At 55.9% G+C, this 15090-nt stretch overlaps 1 protein-coding gene across 2 annotated transcripts; it reads left to right on the forward strand.

Annotated features, from left to right (window-relative positions):
* Positions 1–205: 205 nt before the first annotated feature.
* Slc52a3 (solute carrier family 52 member 3) lies at positions 206–13672 on the forward strand. 2 transcript variants are annotated; one of them, XM_090352112.1, is made up of 5 exons: positions 206–280; positions 9026–9622; positions 10945–11423; positions 12330–12453; positions 12793–13672. In XM_090352112.1, exons 2-5 carry the CDS (start codon positions 9056–9058, stop codon positions 13003–13005), a joined length of 1383 nt encoding a protein of 460 aa, XP_090208238.1. In that variant the 5' UTR covers positions 206–280; positions 9026–9055; the 3' UTR covers positions 13006–13672. The 2 variants fall into 2 exon arrangements, with proteins under 2 accessions (XP_090208238.1, XP_090208239.1); XM_090352113.1 differs by lacking the exon at positions 206–280 and adding an exon at positions 6267–6353.
* Positions 13673–15090: the final 1418 nt, after the last annotated feature.

A 15090-nucleotide genomic window follows, 5' to 3' on the forward strand; every position in this document is an offset into this window, starting at 1 on the left:
TTCCTCGTCTGGAACATGGGGGTGCGGATAGGACTCCCCCAAAGGCAGGGGTGCCGATGAGACAGGCGCCTCTGTGACGCCGGGGTGGGGAGAGGAGGCTGGTGCGCCCGGCCCCGCGGGGTCGGGGCGGGCCGGAGCCCGGCGGCCGGCCGGGCCGGCGGAGCCGGGGCGTGGGGCGGCCGCGCCCCGCCCTGCTCCTCCCGCCGGCGGGGCGGGGACAGGTGCGGCCCGAGCGCGCGCGGGCGGCCCGCGGAGCGGACCCGACGGGCCGGGCCGGGCGGTAAGCGGGGCGCGGCGGGCACGGCGGGCGCGGCCTTTCCCCTCCTGGCAGCTGCCGGGTCAGGTCGGGGGAGGCCGGGGCGGCGGGCGGGCCGGAGCCGGGGCCGCGGCGGGGCGCTGCGGAGCCTCGCCGGCGTCCCCACCCCGCCCACCCGCGGCTCCAGACGGGCTCGGCCGGCTCGGGCCAGCAGCCGGGCTCCGGGTCCGGGCGGGATGGGCCCCGGCCCCGCTTCGATGCCCCGCCGGCTTCCGGGACGGGGGAGGCCGGACGCCTTTCCCGGCCCCGTCGGAGGGGAGGGAGGAGGGACGGGAGCGCTGGGGCTGCGTGCCAGGCCGGCCTCGGCGCGCTTCCCCCCGGCCGCTCGGGCAGCCCGGCCCCCAGGCCCCCAGACTCCCAGGTCCCCAGACCCTCAGGACCCCAGACCCCCAGGCCTCCCAGGACTCCAGGACCCCCAGGCCTCCCAGGACCCCAGACCCCCAGGCCCCCCAGACCCCCAGGCCCCCTGGCCCCCCAGACTCCCAGGCCCCCAGACCCCCAGGCCCCCAGACCCCCTGGCCCCCCAGACCCCCAGGCCCCCCAGACCCCCAGGCCTCCCAGGACCCCAGGCCCCCCAGACCCTCAGGACCCCAGACCCCCAGGACCCCAGACCCCCAGGACCCCAAGCCCCCAGGACCCCAGACCCTCAGGACCCCAGACCCCCAGGACCCCAGACCCTCAGGACCCCAGACCCCCAGGACCCCAGACCCTCAGGACCCCAGGCCCCCCAGGCCCCCTGGCCCCCCAGACCCCCAAGCCCCCCAGACCCCCCAGGCCCCGGCATTCTAGACCCACAGAGAGGCGCAGAGAGGGCAGGCACTGGCCCGAGGCCACACAGCAGGGCAGATGAGGCCCACAGGCTGACACGGCCGGTGGGCAGGGCCCCCTCATCGTTCAAGGGGGACACTGGGGATGAAGGACAGGTGAGGACTGGCCTGACAGGACGCCCACCACACGTAGAGCCCAGCACCCAGTCCCTCCTGGGCCTCTTTCTCTGCCTCAGTGTCTCCTTCCTTGTTCTCTACCCCTCCCTCTTTCTGTGAATTTCTGCTTTTTGCTGTTAGTTCTTTCTGTCCCTCTGTCTCTCTCTCCCCCATCTTATCTCCAGCCTCTCCCACTAGGGTTCAGCTGTGGGCCTCGCTGCCTCCCTAACCTGCCTACAAAAGCCACCCTGTTCTCTGTCCGGCCGGTTGGTGAAGGCCAGGCCCAGGGCCCAGGCAGAAGCCTGCAGCAGCAGGGCAGCCTCACTCGCATGCATGGCCCAGCACCCAGGCTGCTAGCCGGCTCTGCCCTGGGCCATCGTGGCTGGCCGACCCCATCCCAGGTGGCTGGGTCCAGTTCTCCTGGCTCTATGTCCACCAGCTGCTAGCTTATCTGCCCACGTCAAGAACCTGGCTGGGAGGGGGTGTGGAGGGAGCCGGGGACCCAGCCCTGGGCAGACCAGATGCTGCCCAGGGGATGGGGAAGAGGCCCCCTGAGACCTATGCTTGCCATATAGACCAGGGTAAAGGGGTGTGTGACTGAGCTGGTGGCTGGCGGCAGGGACAGAGAGACCTGGAAGCTGCTAGACCCCCCGGGAGGGTCACATATAGGTAGGAGCCCACCAGCCCCCCCACAACGAGGACTCCACTCTGGATCTCCTGCCCCCCTCTTGGGCCTGGGGTGCCCAGGGTTTCATTCAGAACTAAGCAAGAGGGCTGGGATGGGTCTGGAGCCCCAGCCTCAGTCACACAAGAAAGGAAAGTCAAAGCCAGATGCTGGTGGCTCACACCTGCAGTCCTAGCTACTCAGGAAGCTGAGATCTGAGGGTCACAGTTCAAGTCCCTGTGAGACTCTTTATCTGCAAAGCTGGAAGTGGTACTGTGGCTCAAGTGGTGGAACACTAGCCTTGAACACAAAGAGGCTCAGGGACAGCACCCCTGAGTTCAAGCCAATACAGGGGCCGGGAGTTTGGCCTAGTGGTTAAAGTGTTTGCCTAGCATGCATGAAGACCCGGGTTCAATTCCTCCGTACCACATGCATAGCAAGAAGCCGGAAGTGGTGCTGAGGCTCAAGTGGTAGAGCTCTAGCCTTGAGAAAGTCCAAGGACAGTGCTCAGGCCCTGAGCTCAAGCCCAGGACTGGCAAAAAAAAGAAGAAAAAGAAAGGCCAATACATACCAGTAAGCTAATGGAACACGGTGTAGCCTTGTGGCTCCTCCATGGAACATGAGGTCTGCTGCGGGCAGGCCTGACCCTCTGATTTCCAGTATCTAGACCCACAGAAGGGCCCTGTTCCTCCATTTCTCCCCCATCCCAGCCCCAATGCCAGGGAGGCTGTGGCAGATAGAGGGGCCTCCTCCTGTCCAGGCTGCCACATGGGCCTAAGCCTCACCTCATAGCAGAGAGGCTGTGTGATCTCAGGTGAACTCCTTTCCCGGCCTGTTTTCTCCCCTGAAAGAGGCTCCCAAGCACTGCTGGGGATTGCTGCGAAGGTGACATGGAGGAGAACGTAGCATGGTGCCCAGTCTGCATTGCTCTTTCTTGGGTTGGTTTTGGTATGTCATTGGTGTGTTGCTGATACAGGGCTTGAGCTGTGGACCTTGAGGTCGCTCTTGTTGGTTGGCTTGCTTACTGGACTTGTGTTTTACCACTTGAGGCTGCCTGGCTTTTGGCTAGAGTCTGGCTTTAAACCTCAACCCTCCAGGTCTCATCCTCCTGAGTGGCCGGCTAGGATTACAGGTGTGAGCCCAGCGGAGGCGGCTAAGAGCCTTTACTCCTGCTGACTCCCTGGCTCCTCCCCACAGCCAGGATGTGAAACACTAAGTAAGAGCTGGTCCTGGGGGTGGGGAGGGGGGTCTTTGGGCCATTAGAAAACACTGAAGCTCTCACCTGAAGGTCTGGGGTGACTTTCTCTCCACTCTCCAGTCTCTTTCATTCTCAAGGCCAAGCCACTGGGGCCTTGTAGCTGTTCTTTGAACACTTAGATCGGTTTCAGAAACAGAAAGGCCCCACCCCAGGGCCTTTGCACTTGCTGTCTCCACCCTGGACCTTCTCTCACTAGCCACAGTGCATACCTCCACTTCCACCACCCAGCTTGGCTTCTCTCTGAGCCCTTGTTTTCTATTTTTCTTAGTGACCGCTTTCCTCACACTCCTTAGAGCAGGCAGGAGTTGTTCCCTAAGAGTGAATGAATGGAAGAGACCTCAAGGCAGAAGATACAGGTGCATGTCTTTCATACACCATGCCTTCTGAGGGCCAGAGGTGCTGTGCTCCTCCTTACCATTCTGAAACATCTGCAGGCCTTTGCACATGCTGCCCCTTCCACTGGCTTGGAGGGCAGGGGCATCCCCACACCCATCCCCTCCTCGGGGTTGTCTGCTCCTCACTGTGTCCCCAGCCTGAGAGGACTTCAGAGATAGCTGGGAGCAGAGGTCAGGGTCAGGCCTGACTGGACCATGCCCCTTTCCCAATGCAGAACAGAGACTCTCAGTGATTGCAGGCTCAGCACCCAGAGAGCTGGCGGGAGGGGAGGGGGCTGGAGACTCAGGTCCCAGGATGCCCCCCGGAAGTCCAACCAGGTTCCCTCCAGCTGGGATTGTCAATGTGTAACGGGACACGTTGCTGGGCTCCTGTTACTCCAGCAGCTTTGTGGGTAGCTGCGTCCAGGCTGGTGTCTCCTTTAATTATTTACTTCCTCCTTTCAATTAGGTCTGTCATTTAGTCATTTATTGCCTCCTAAATGGCCTGGCTGCTGCTTTTGCTCCACTGCTCGGGGCTGAGCTGGTGCCTCTACCCTGCCTGGCCACGGTGGGGCTGTTTCAAATAGAAAAGCACACAAGGCCGGCTACCCATTGAAAGGGCTCTGCTCCCCACTTATACTTTGCCACCATATCCTACAGGAAGAGCTCCACCTTTTCTCTCCCCATCCATTCCTGTTCTCTCTCTCTCTCTCTCTCTCTCTCTCTCTCTCTCTCTCTCTCTCTCTCTCTCTCTCTCTCTCTCTCTCTCTCTCTCTCTGGAAGACCTTTGTTCCTAAGTTTACTCTTAAGATTTAAGGTGTGTCAGCCGGGCACGGTGGCTCACACCTGCAATCCTAGCTACTCAGGAGGCTGAGATCTGAGGATCGTGGTTCAGAGCTATCCCCAGCACTAAAGTCAGTGAGACTCTTAGCTTCCGTTAACCACTAGAAAACTGGAAGTGGTGCTGTGGTTCAAGGGGTAGGGCGGTAGCCTTGACCTGAAATGCTCAGGGACAGCAGCCAGGCCTAGAGTACAAGTCCTCTGACCGACCCCCCCCCCAAAAAAAGATTTAAGGTGTGTCTAAATAGCTACTTTTGTTGGGTTTTTATTTTTTTGCGGGGGGGAGGGGGAGGTCGGGAGCCGGGAGTCAACTCTCTGCTGCAGACCCCAAGCAAGTTTAGCTAGCCTCCTCTTGAGTTCTGTTCATCATACCTGATTTCCAGGCAGTAAAATTAAGGAAAAGCAGGCTGCCCCAAGACCCGAACAAGGATGGATGGTCTTACCTGCAGGGGAGCCCAGGAGACCTACATTAAAGACAGCCAGGTTGTCATGTCAGTTTTCCTGAGAACCTAGAAACCCTGAGTTTCGATGACTTGGGTGATTGAAAACACTGAGTGAACCAAAATCACACCTGCCAACTGGGCACTGGCCAATGAGCTTCCAGCTTACAGATCCTGAGCTGCGTCGAATCTTTGGTGGGGGTGGGGAGGACTTTCTGCCTTCCCAGCATCAGGTGCCCTTGCCTGGCTGGCCCACTTCTCACCCCCCCCCCTTTTTTTTGTCAACTATGGGACTTGAACTCTGGGTCTGGGTGTTGTCCCTGAGCTCCTCAGCTCAAGGCTACTGCCCTATCCCTTGAGCCACAGCACTACTTCCGGTTTTCTGGTGATTCATTGGAGATAAAAGTCTCACAGACTTTAGTGCCCCAGCTGGCTCTGAACTGCAACCCTCAGATCTCAGCCTCCTGAGAGCTAGGATTACAGGTTGAGCCACCTGGTACAGCTGCAAAACCCCAATCTGTGGGTAAGGGTCTGGGAAGATTTCTTGGTGGGATCTTGTGGGAAGCTTGGAGGGAGGACATTGGGCTCTAGGCTGAGGCTGGGCATGCAGGGCACCCAGGGAGCCCGGCTGTCTCCTCTGGTCCTCAGGCCTGGCAGGAAGCCCTTGGCAGCCAGTTCTGTGAGGGAGAGAACAGAGCTTGTGCAAGGCCCCGTGGCAAGGCCGTGGAGTAGCCTGGAAGCAGGTCTGACTGCCTCCGTTCTTGGTCCCCCAGGAAGTTCTGTGTGTGGGAGCCTAAGAAAGGGGGGTGGCCAGGGTGTGGGAGGTTCTGGGTGAGGCGTGGTCACCCGGACTCTCTCCTGAAAGTATGGGAAAAGGAGGGACCATCCCCTGTGTGGTGGCACATGCCTGGAATCCCCGCACTCCGGAGGCTGAGGCAGGAGGATCCCAAGTTCAAGGTCAGCCTAAGTTACATGGTGAGATTAACTGAAATGTAACTATTTAATCATGAGAGTAAATAAAATTTAAAGAAGGAAAAGGCAAGAGGGAAGCAAACCTGCCGGGTGATCATACTTCAGCCTCTGCCAGGCCGGTTCCAGGGCCTGTCTCCCTCTGCCATGGGAGGAGCTTTCTGTGCTGGAGCCTCTGCCAGAACATCCTGGAGGGGGTGATGTTTCCTGTCACAGTTTTACTAATCAGTGTGAGAAAAATGGTCTTTTCTGTGTGTTGTTTTTGGTGGTGGTCATGGGGCTTGAATTCAGGGCCTGAGCATTGTCCCTGAGCTTTTTCATTCAAGACTAGCACTTTGCGCCACAGCTCCACGTCTGATTTTCTGGCGGTGAATGGGAGATAAATCTCATGGACCTTCCTGCCCTGGTTGGCTTCAAACTCTGATGCTCACATCTTAGCCACCAGAGTAATTAGGACCCCGAGCCTTTCTATGAAAGTGTATTGCCTGAAAGTTCCTGCTTTGGCCCGGTGGCTTGGCTCTTGTTAAGGAAAGGAGGAAGTGCTTCAGATAACAAAGAATTTGTAAAATGTAAGGTTTTAATCTTAAACTGTTTTCTTTTCCCGATGGAATCACAGCATAACCTAGACTGTTCTAGAAATAGCAGAGGGTGTGGGTATATTTGGGGATTACTTGAGAACACTTTATCTTATTTCAAATTCACTTTTTTTTTTTTTTGCCAGTCCCGGGCTTGAGCTCAGGGCCTGAGCACTGTCCTCAGACTTTCTCAAGGCTACAGCTCTACCACTTGAGCCTCAGCACCACTTCTGGCTTTTTTTTTTTTCCTACGTATGTGGTACCGAGGAATCGAACCCAGGTCTTCGTGCATGCTAGGCAAGCACTTTAACCACTAGGCCAAACTCCCGGCCCCTCAAATTCACTTTTTGTAAATGCATTTGCCCCTGTTCAAAATAGCCACCCGTGAGCAGACTGTAAACCTGAGCTTGACCAATCTGAGCAGAGGGGTGGGGCCTGCAGCTGTAAGGATAAATGCCTGAGCAGACTACTTGCTTACCAGATTTTTAGCCGATGGCGTCCCCTTCTGAGCAGCAGTGTATTTTGCCTTGTTGAGACAATTCTTCATTTTCCTATCATGACTCTGACAGTTCTTAGGAAGCACATTTATAACAATGTAAACTTAATTTTCATGCATGACACTTGCTGACAGTCAGCCAGAAGTTTTTGGTTAACTTTGTTATTTAAATTTGTGTGCACGCTTGCATGGCAGCACTGTAGGAGCCAGAAACTCAGTGTGTGCGCCTACAGCGACCCACAAGGGACACAAGACCGTGTTCTTCTTTTGTCAGGGGGTGAGAAGGCCTGAGAGGCAAAGATGGCTACCCACAGCCAGCCAGCCAGCAGCGGAGAGCCTGTGCCACGAGCAGAGCCACAGGAAGCCTTATGCTAATTGAGAGAGCTGGTGGCAGCTCAGCTGGGGGTGACACTAGTCCACAGGGCTGGGGTAGGTGGTCTCTGAAGTCCTGTTCCCCTAGAATTTTCTGTAGTTGCATGAGGGGGAAAAACACAACCGATTGAGCTGGACACTGGGGGCTCACACCTGTAATCCTAGCTACTCAAATGGCTGAGATCTGAGGATCATGGTTCAAAGCCAGCCTGGGCCAGGAACTCTGTGAGACTGTTACCTCTAATTAACCAGCAATAGGCTAGAAATGGATGGAGCTTTGGCTCAAGTGACAAAGTATTAGCCTTGAGCAAAAAATTCAGGGACAGGGCCTAGACCCTGAGTTCAGGCCTGAGGACCAGCACCAAAAAAAAAAAAAAATGAAATTGAAATTTTATTTCAAGTAAATGTGTTTTTGTAGTTAGGCAATATGTTCATGTACTTCATAAATAAAAAGTGGGATTTTGTTTGGGTTTTTTTTTTTTTTTTTTGTCAGTTATGGGGCTTAAACTCTGGGCCTGAATGCTGTCCGTAGCTCTTCAGCTCAAGGCTAATGCTCTACTACTTTGAGCCACAGTACCACTTCCGGTTTTCTGGTGGTTAATTGGAGATAAGAGTGTCACAGACTTTCAACCTGGGCTGGCTTTGAACTAAAAAGCTGAAAGTGGTGGTAGGGCTCAAGTGGTAGAGCTCTAGCCTTGAGAAAGTCCACGGACAGGGCTCAGGCCCTGAGTTCAAGGCCCCGGACTGGCAAAAAAAAAAAAAAAAAAAGTATCTTCCTCCTCTGTCTGTCTCCGCTTGTTTCTGTTCCCTTACCAGTGCAGCCTGGAGACTGTTCCTTGTCAGCTAGCGAGATTAACCCCTTCCCCAGCCTTAGTCCTGCAATAATAATTATATACAACAAACATTTTGTCCAGGGAAGGCAATCTTTGTCTTTGGGACACATTTGTGATGAGAAATGACATCATGGAATCACTTTCCCATGGTGAGGAGAAGCAAGCTTTTTCCTCTAAACTGCCCATAGCGTGTTCTTGATACAAAACTGCTGGCCCACTTTGTAACGGTCTTTTGTTGTTGATTTGTAAAATGTATATGTGAGTGTGCCAGCGCCAGTGCCAGTATTTGGAGCTTGAACTCGGAGCCTGGGTGCTATATCACTTAGCTTTTTCACTCAAAGTTGATAGTCTACCACTTGAGCCATACCTCCACTTCCAGCTTTTTGCTGGTTAATTGGAATAAGAATCCTTAGGACATTTCTACTGGGACTAGTTTCAAACTATGATCCTCCAATCTCAGCCTCTTGAGTAGCCAGGATTAACAGGTGTGAGCTGCCTATACCCAGACAAATTCTTTATAAATTAGGAAAATAGGCATTTTTTTTTTTGCCAGTCCTAGACTTGAGCGCTGTCCCTGTGTTTCTTTTGCTCAAGGCTAGCACTCTACCACTTGAGCCACAGGGCCACTTTTGGCTTGAAAATAAACCTTTTCATCAGTGATTTATGTCACAAATACCTCCCAGGTTGTCATTTCAGTTTCTTGACTTTGCTAGTTTTTTTTTTTAATTTTTTATTTGCTTCCTTGTTTGGTGTTACGTGTTTCCCCAAGTATTGGGCTTTGCTTCCGCTGCCCCTGGGTTTACGAGTCACACTTAGAAAGGTTAGTCACACTCACAGGAATTTATCTGCACGTTCGGCTAATAAAAAGCCAGCTGGCTCCTGGGAATAAAACGTATAAAGAGTGTCTCCCGGATGATGCACTTGACCTCTCTCACCTGGTGTCCCCGTCTGCCGTTCTCTTGCAGGCTGATCTGGACGACGGAGGCAGCGGCGCCATGGCCCTGCTGGTCCACCTGCTGGTCTGTGTCTTCGGGATGGGTTCCTGGGTGGCCATCAATGGGCTCTGGGTGGAGCTGCCCCTGCTGGTGGTGGAGCTGCCTGAGGGCTGGTACCTGCCCTCCTACCTCACCGTGGTCATCCAGCTGGCCAACATCGGGCCCCTCCTGGTCACCCTGCTGCACCGCTTCCGGCCCGGCTGCCTTTCCGAGGTCCCGGTTATCTTCGCCATCCTGGGCGTGGGCACGGTCGCCTGCATCCTCCTGGCCTTCCTCTGGAACACCACCTCCTGGGTGATGGGCGGTCGCCACAGCATCACCTTCATTGTCCTCACCTTCTTCCTGGCCCTGGTGGACTGCACCTCCTCCGTCACTTTCCTGCCCTTCATGAGCCGCCTGCCTACCTATTACCTCACCACCTTCTTTGTGGGCGAGGGCTTCAGCGGCCTCCTGCCCGCGCTCGTGGCTCTCATCCAAGGCTCGGGTATCAGCACCTGTGTGAACGTCACCCAGGCAGCCGATGCCACCCTGAGTCCTCTGACCACCAGAGAAACCCATGTCACCCAGGTACCCAGCGGGGTGTGGGGCCATTGCCCGCTGTGCCTGACCCCAGGTGCAGAGGGAACAGACTCCCTCAGCCTTTTATTGTGATGGGCTACAGATTAAAGACCAGTTTAAGAACAGAAGGAAGGGGCCGGGAGTTTGGCCTAGTGGTTAAAGTGCTTGCCTAGCATGCATGAAGACCCGGGTTTGATTCCTCGGTACCACATATAGAAAAAAGCCGGAAGTGGTGCTGAGGCTCAAGTGGTAGAGCTCTAGCCTTGAGAAAGTCCAAGGACAGTGCTCAGGCCCTGAGCTCAAGCCCAGAACAGAAGGAAGCTGGTGGCTCATGTCTGTAATCCTAGCTATTCAGGAGGCTGACATCAGAGGATCAAGGTTCAAAGCCAGCCCGGGCAGGAAAAGTCCATGAGACTTTTATCGCCAATGAACCACCAGAAAATCAGAAGTGGCACTGTGGCTCAAAGTGGTAGAGCAAAAGAGTTCAAAGACGGCTCCCAGGCCCTGAGTTCAAGTCCTATGACCCCCAAAAAAGTGATACATGCAAATTAAGAATAGAAAGACTGGGCTTGGGAATGTGGTTGAGTGGTAGAGTGTTTGCCTAGCATGCATGAAGCCCTGGATTCCATTCCTCAGGACCACTTTAACAGAAGAGGCCAGAAGTGGCACTGTGGCTCAAGTGGTAGAGCACTACGCTTGAGCAATAAAATAACTCAGGGATAGTGCCTACGCCCTGAGTTCAAGTCCCAGGAAAAGAAAGAGAGAGAGAGGGAGAGGGAGGGAAAAAGGGAGAGAATGAATAGAAACACTGTTTTACTTGGGTGGGGACATCTGGAGACTCAAAAAGCTACGAGAGGGACCGGAGCTCGGCACCCTGAGCTGTAGCGAGGCCCAGGGGCCTGGGTCTTCAGCTGGTGGAACACTGTGCAGGAGTGATTGTACGGGAGATAGTAAAGGCTGCCTGTTACAAATGGAGTTAAAGCATCTCTGGTGCAGATGGCCTTCCTGCACCGGTGGTCACTTCCTGTTCACATGAGCATCTCTACAGAGCTGCTCCTCTCCTTATCCTCTCTCAAAACCACCAGTTTGAAATGGCCAAGGCCACAGGCATCTATTGGGAGAGCTGGGTAGGTGCAGTGAGATTTAGGGCCCTGAGCCTCGGGGTGCATGGAATGGGGGGGCTACAGGTGCGTTGCTGAGAACAGTCTTCTCTGTTACTCATCCATTGCTCACTAGTCCATTCTCTCTGGAGGTTGCAGTTGTTGCCCCTGCATCCCCGCCTTCCCCCTCCCCCAGGCACGTGACTGACCCTGCCCTGCTCTCTCCCCCAGGGACCTGGCAGCCCCTCTCTGTCATCTCACCTGGAGAGCCGCTACCTGCCCGCCCGCTTCTCCCCCCTGGTCTTCTTCTTGCTGCTGTCCTTCATGATGCTGTGCTGCCTCGTGGCCTTCTTCCTCCTCCAGCGGTGGCCTGGCGGCCGGCAAGGCTCCATAGAGGACCTCCTGCAATCCCAGGTCACCCTCCACTCCATCCGGCCACGAGAAGAGATGGACGTGGGGTCCCCAGGCCCTGGAGACAGCAGCAAAGGCGGGGAGCATCTGGAGCAGAAGGCAGCCCCGCTCCACCCGGCCCAGCTGGCCTTCATCTACACTGTGGTGGCCTTTGTCAATGCGCTCACCAATGGCGTCCTGCCTTCTGTGCAGTCTTACTCCTGCCTGCCCTACGGGCCCGTGGCCTACCACCTGGCTGCCACCCTCAGCTCTGTGGCCAGCCCTCTCGCCTGCTTCCTCTCCATATTCCTGCCTACCAGGTATCCCTGCTTGGCCCTAGGAAACCCAGGGGATGGGTCTCCTAGCACTTCATTCCAAAACCACACACCCCAGAAGACCCCCCCCCCATTCCCCGTCAGGCTGCATGGGGCCTGGTTCCATGTGTGTGCTTTGCTGTGTGCAGTAGCACACACCTGCCATCCCAATCACAAAAGAGGGTGATGATCCTTCTCCACACACTCACACCCCAGCAAAACTATGCGTGCATGTGGGCCCTGCGCCTAGGCCTTAAATTCAGGTCTCAGCACTGTCCCTGAGCTTCTTCTCCGCCCCCACCCAAGGCTGGGGTTCTGCCACTTGAGCTACAGCTCCATTTCCAGCTTTTGTGTGTGTGTGGACCTGGACCTGGGTACTGGCCCTGAGCTCGTCAGCTCAAGGCTACTGCCCTACCCCTTGAGCCACAGCATCACTTCCGGTTTTCTAGTGGCTGACTGGAGATAAGAGTCTCACAGACTTTAGTGCCCAGGCTGGCTTTGAACTGGGATCCTCAGATCTCAGCCTCCTGAGTAGCTAGGATTACAGGCCCAGCTTTTATTTTGGTTGTTGTTCTTCACTAGTTTATTAGCAATAAGGGCCTCATGGACTTTCCTGTCCACGCTGGTTTCAAACTGTAATCCTCAAATCTCAGCCTCCTGCATGAATAGCTAGGAATACAGGTGTGAGCCATGGGCACCCAGCCACCGGTTTCCTTGCTGGGAGGAAGCTGGGGCCATCACTGTCACCCTGACCCTTAGGAGTCTGCCGTCCCACTGTGAGCCTGGCAGCCTGCAGTTTCCATAAGGATGTAAACTTTCACCCCACAGAGGTAGGCCATTCACAGTGGCCTAGGGGTAGAGGGGCCAGGCTTACGCTCCACCTCTGTCACTCACCTCCTCTCCTCTCCCTAGGTCTCTGCTGACCTTGGGGGCCCTCACGCTGCTGGGCACTGGCTTTGGAGCCTATAACATGGCCATGGCTGTGCTGAGCCCCTGCCCGCTTCTGCAGGGCCATTGGGGTGGGGAAGTCCTTATTGTAAGTATCCCCTGCCCTCTGCCTGCCCCGCCACCACCACCAAGAACCCCTCTTCTTACTGACCAAAGCCTCCGAGATGGCCACTCAGCCTGAGTTTACTGTGCTGGCTCAGGGGAGGGAGGTGACTGGTCCCCGCGTTTCTCCACATGCCACCCTCATCTGACCATGAGAGTGGTGGCCGTGCCCTTCTGGCCAGTGTGCCCAGGATAGTGTGGGAGGAGAGCCACCCTGCACCCCCTGTGCCCTCGAGGGGACCCTCTGCCGCTCCGCTGAGCCACCCCGGCGGGTCTCCCTGACACTGACCCTCCCTCCCCTTCCTCTGGACCACCCTTCCCACAGGTGCTGTCCTGGGTCCTCTTCATTGCCTTTCTCAGCTACATCAAGGTGATGCTGGGCGTGATCCTGCGGGACCGGAGCCGCAGCGCCCTCGTGTGGTGCGGGGCGGCGGTGCAGCTGGGCTCGCTGGTCGGGGCGCTGCTCATGTTCCCTCTAGTCAACGTGCTCAGACTCTTTGCCACCGCTGACTACTGCAGCCTGGACTGTGCTGCCTAGACCTTTGAGGGGAACCTGCGGGGGGGGCACTCCCAGGCCCCAGTGTGCCCCCATTCCTGCCACCTGCAACCTGGGACCCCAGGGAGGGAGGGGGTACACAGTCCAGGGTAGCCAGCAAGTACCTGGAACTGCCAGATACAGCCCTCCCCTCTCCCCGCCCTCCTCTCTCCCCACCCCAGCAGGGTCACCAGGCCTGGGACCCCTCTCCCCACCCCAGTCCTCGCTTTCCTTTTCTTTGACTTTTGAGACCTGTGATTTGAAGCTTCCAGGTGGAAGCAGGCTCATGAATGTCTGAGGGTTAAGGGCTGGGACAGTGAGAGCGGCCTCTCGCAAGCTGTGTGACCTTGGGGACACGCTTGACACAAAGGGCACAGGGAGCAGGCCGCAGCCAGCCCCTCCTGGGCAACTCCCCCAGTGGCAGCCACAGCCAGAGAGGTTCCGTCCTGGGCACCTTGGCTTCCCAGTTCCCAGTGTGGACTCCGTTCTAGATGGTGACGCCAAGCTCCCCAGAGGCCCAGGGGCCTGCGGGAGGCGGAGGAGCCCAGACTGAAGGTCACCCCACCCGCAGGGCCCACGGAGGGGCCTTGCACCTACTTCCCGCCCTGGAGAGACTCACCCTCGTAAAGGGGGTTTCCTTACTTTTGAAATAAAAACTTTTTTGCTTTTGGTCTGGATCAACCTTCAGTTTCCTGTCAAGGCTGAGCTCAGAAAGGTCTAGACTCTAGAGGAAGAAAGGGGCCCCTCGGACTCCTCCTTTCCTCCGTCCCCCATCTCGCCTTCCTTCCTTCCTTCCTTTTTTTTTTTTTGCCTGTCCTGGGGCTTGTACTCAGGGCCTGGGCACTGTACTCAGGGCCTTTTTGCTCAAGGCTAGCACTCTACCACTTGAGCCACAGGCTCAAGCCACTTCTGGCTTTTTCTGTGTATGTGGTACCAAGGAATCAAACCCAGGGCTTCATGCATGCTAGAAGAGCGCTCTACTGCTACGATACACTCCTTTCTTTTTTCCCTTCCTTTTTCCCTTCCTTCCTTCATCCCTTCCTCCTTCCCTCCTCCCCCCCCTCCGCCACACTTTAGGAGAATATCAACCACAGGCCCTTGATGCCCCTGAGTTCCCCTTTCCACTCCGCCCCCTCCCACTTCCATCCAGTTTCCAAAGCAGCCACAGACTTGGGGTATTCCTGTAGCCAACCCAGCTCCAAGCACCCAGGTAAGACCCAGAGCCCTGCCCTCAGCTAGCACAAATGCCTGTGGTTCCAGCAACTCCAGGGACTGCGGAGGGAGGGTCACCCGAGCCCAGGAGTTCAAGACCAGCATGGGTGATGCAGTGAGACCACTCTATCCCTGTCAGGGAGAGAGAGAGGAGGGGGAGAGGGAGGAATGAAGGAAAGAAAGAAGAAAGGAAACAAGTGAGCTAAGCTCTGTGGTTCAAGCTTGTAATGCTAGCTACTTGGGAAGCAAAGAGGAACCAGAATTGGAGGTCAGCTTGGGCAAAAACTTCAGGAGACTTCATCTCAACCAATGGCAAGGTGGTCCACACCTGTCAGCTCAGCTATGCATTGAAATGGAAATAGGACTATCACAGTCTAAGCAGATTCAACAGAAAATGAAGCACTATGTCAAAAGTAACCAACTAGCAAGCACAAATCCCTAAGTTCAAATCCAAAAACACAAAGAGGAAGGGAGGGAGGGATGAATCTAAAGAATCCAAGGCCATGGGCCGGGAGTTTGGCCTAGTGAGTGGTTAAAGTGCTTGCCTAGCATGCATGAAGACCCGGTTCAATTCCTCAGTACCACATACATAGCAAAAAGCCAGAAGTGGTGCTGAGGCTCATGTGGTAGAGCTCTAGCCTTGAGAAAGTCCAAGGACAGTGCTCAGGCCCTGAGCTCAAGCCCAGGACTGGCAAAAAAAGAAAAAAAAAAAAAAAGAATCCAAGGCCAGGCTTGGTAGTGGACACTCTGAATCACAGCTACTTGGGAGATTGTGGGTTTTGTTGACTTGTGAGTAGAGGTGGAGGAGAGGAGGGAGCAGGCAGCACAGGGGGCGGGGAATGTGCACTTGGTCCTTCTCCTTGGTCCCCTGGGAAG

The sequence above is a fragment of the Megascapheus bottae genome, chromosome 18, assembly GCF_031878675.1.
Source record: "Megascapheus bottae isolate mThoBot1 chromosome 18, mThoBot2.hap1, whole genome shotgun sequence".
NCBI classification, from domain to species: domain Eukaryota; kingdom Metazoa; phylum Chordata; class Mammalia; order Rodentia; family Geomyidae; genus Megascapheus; species Megascapheus bottae.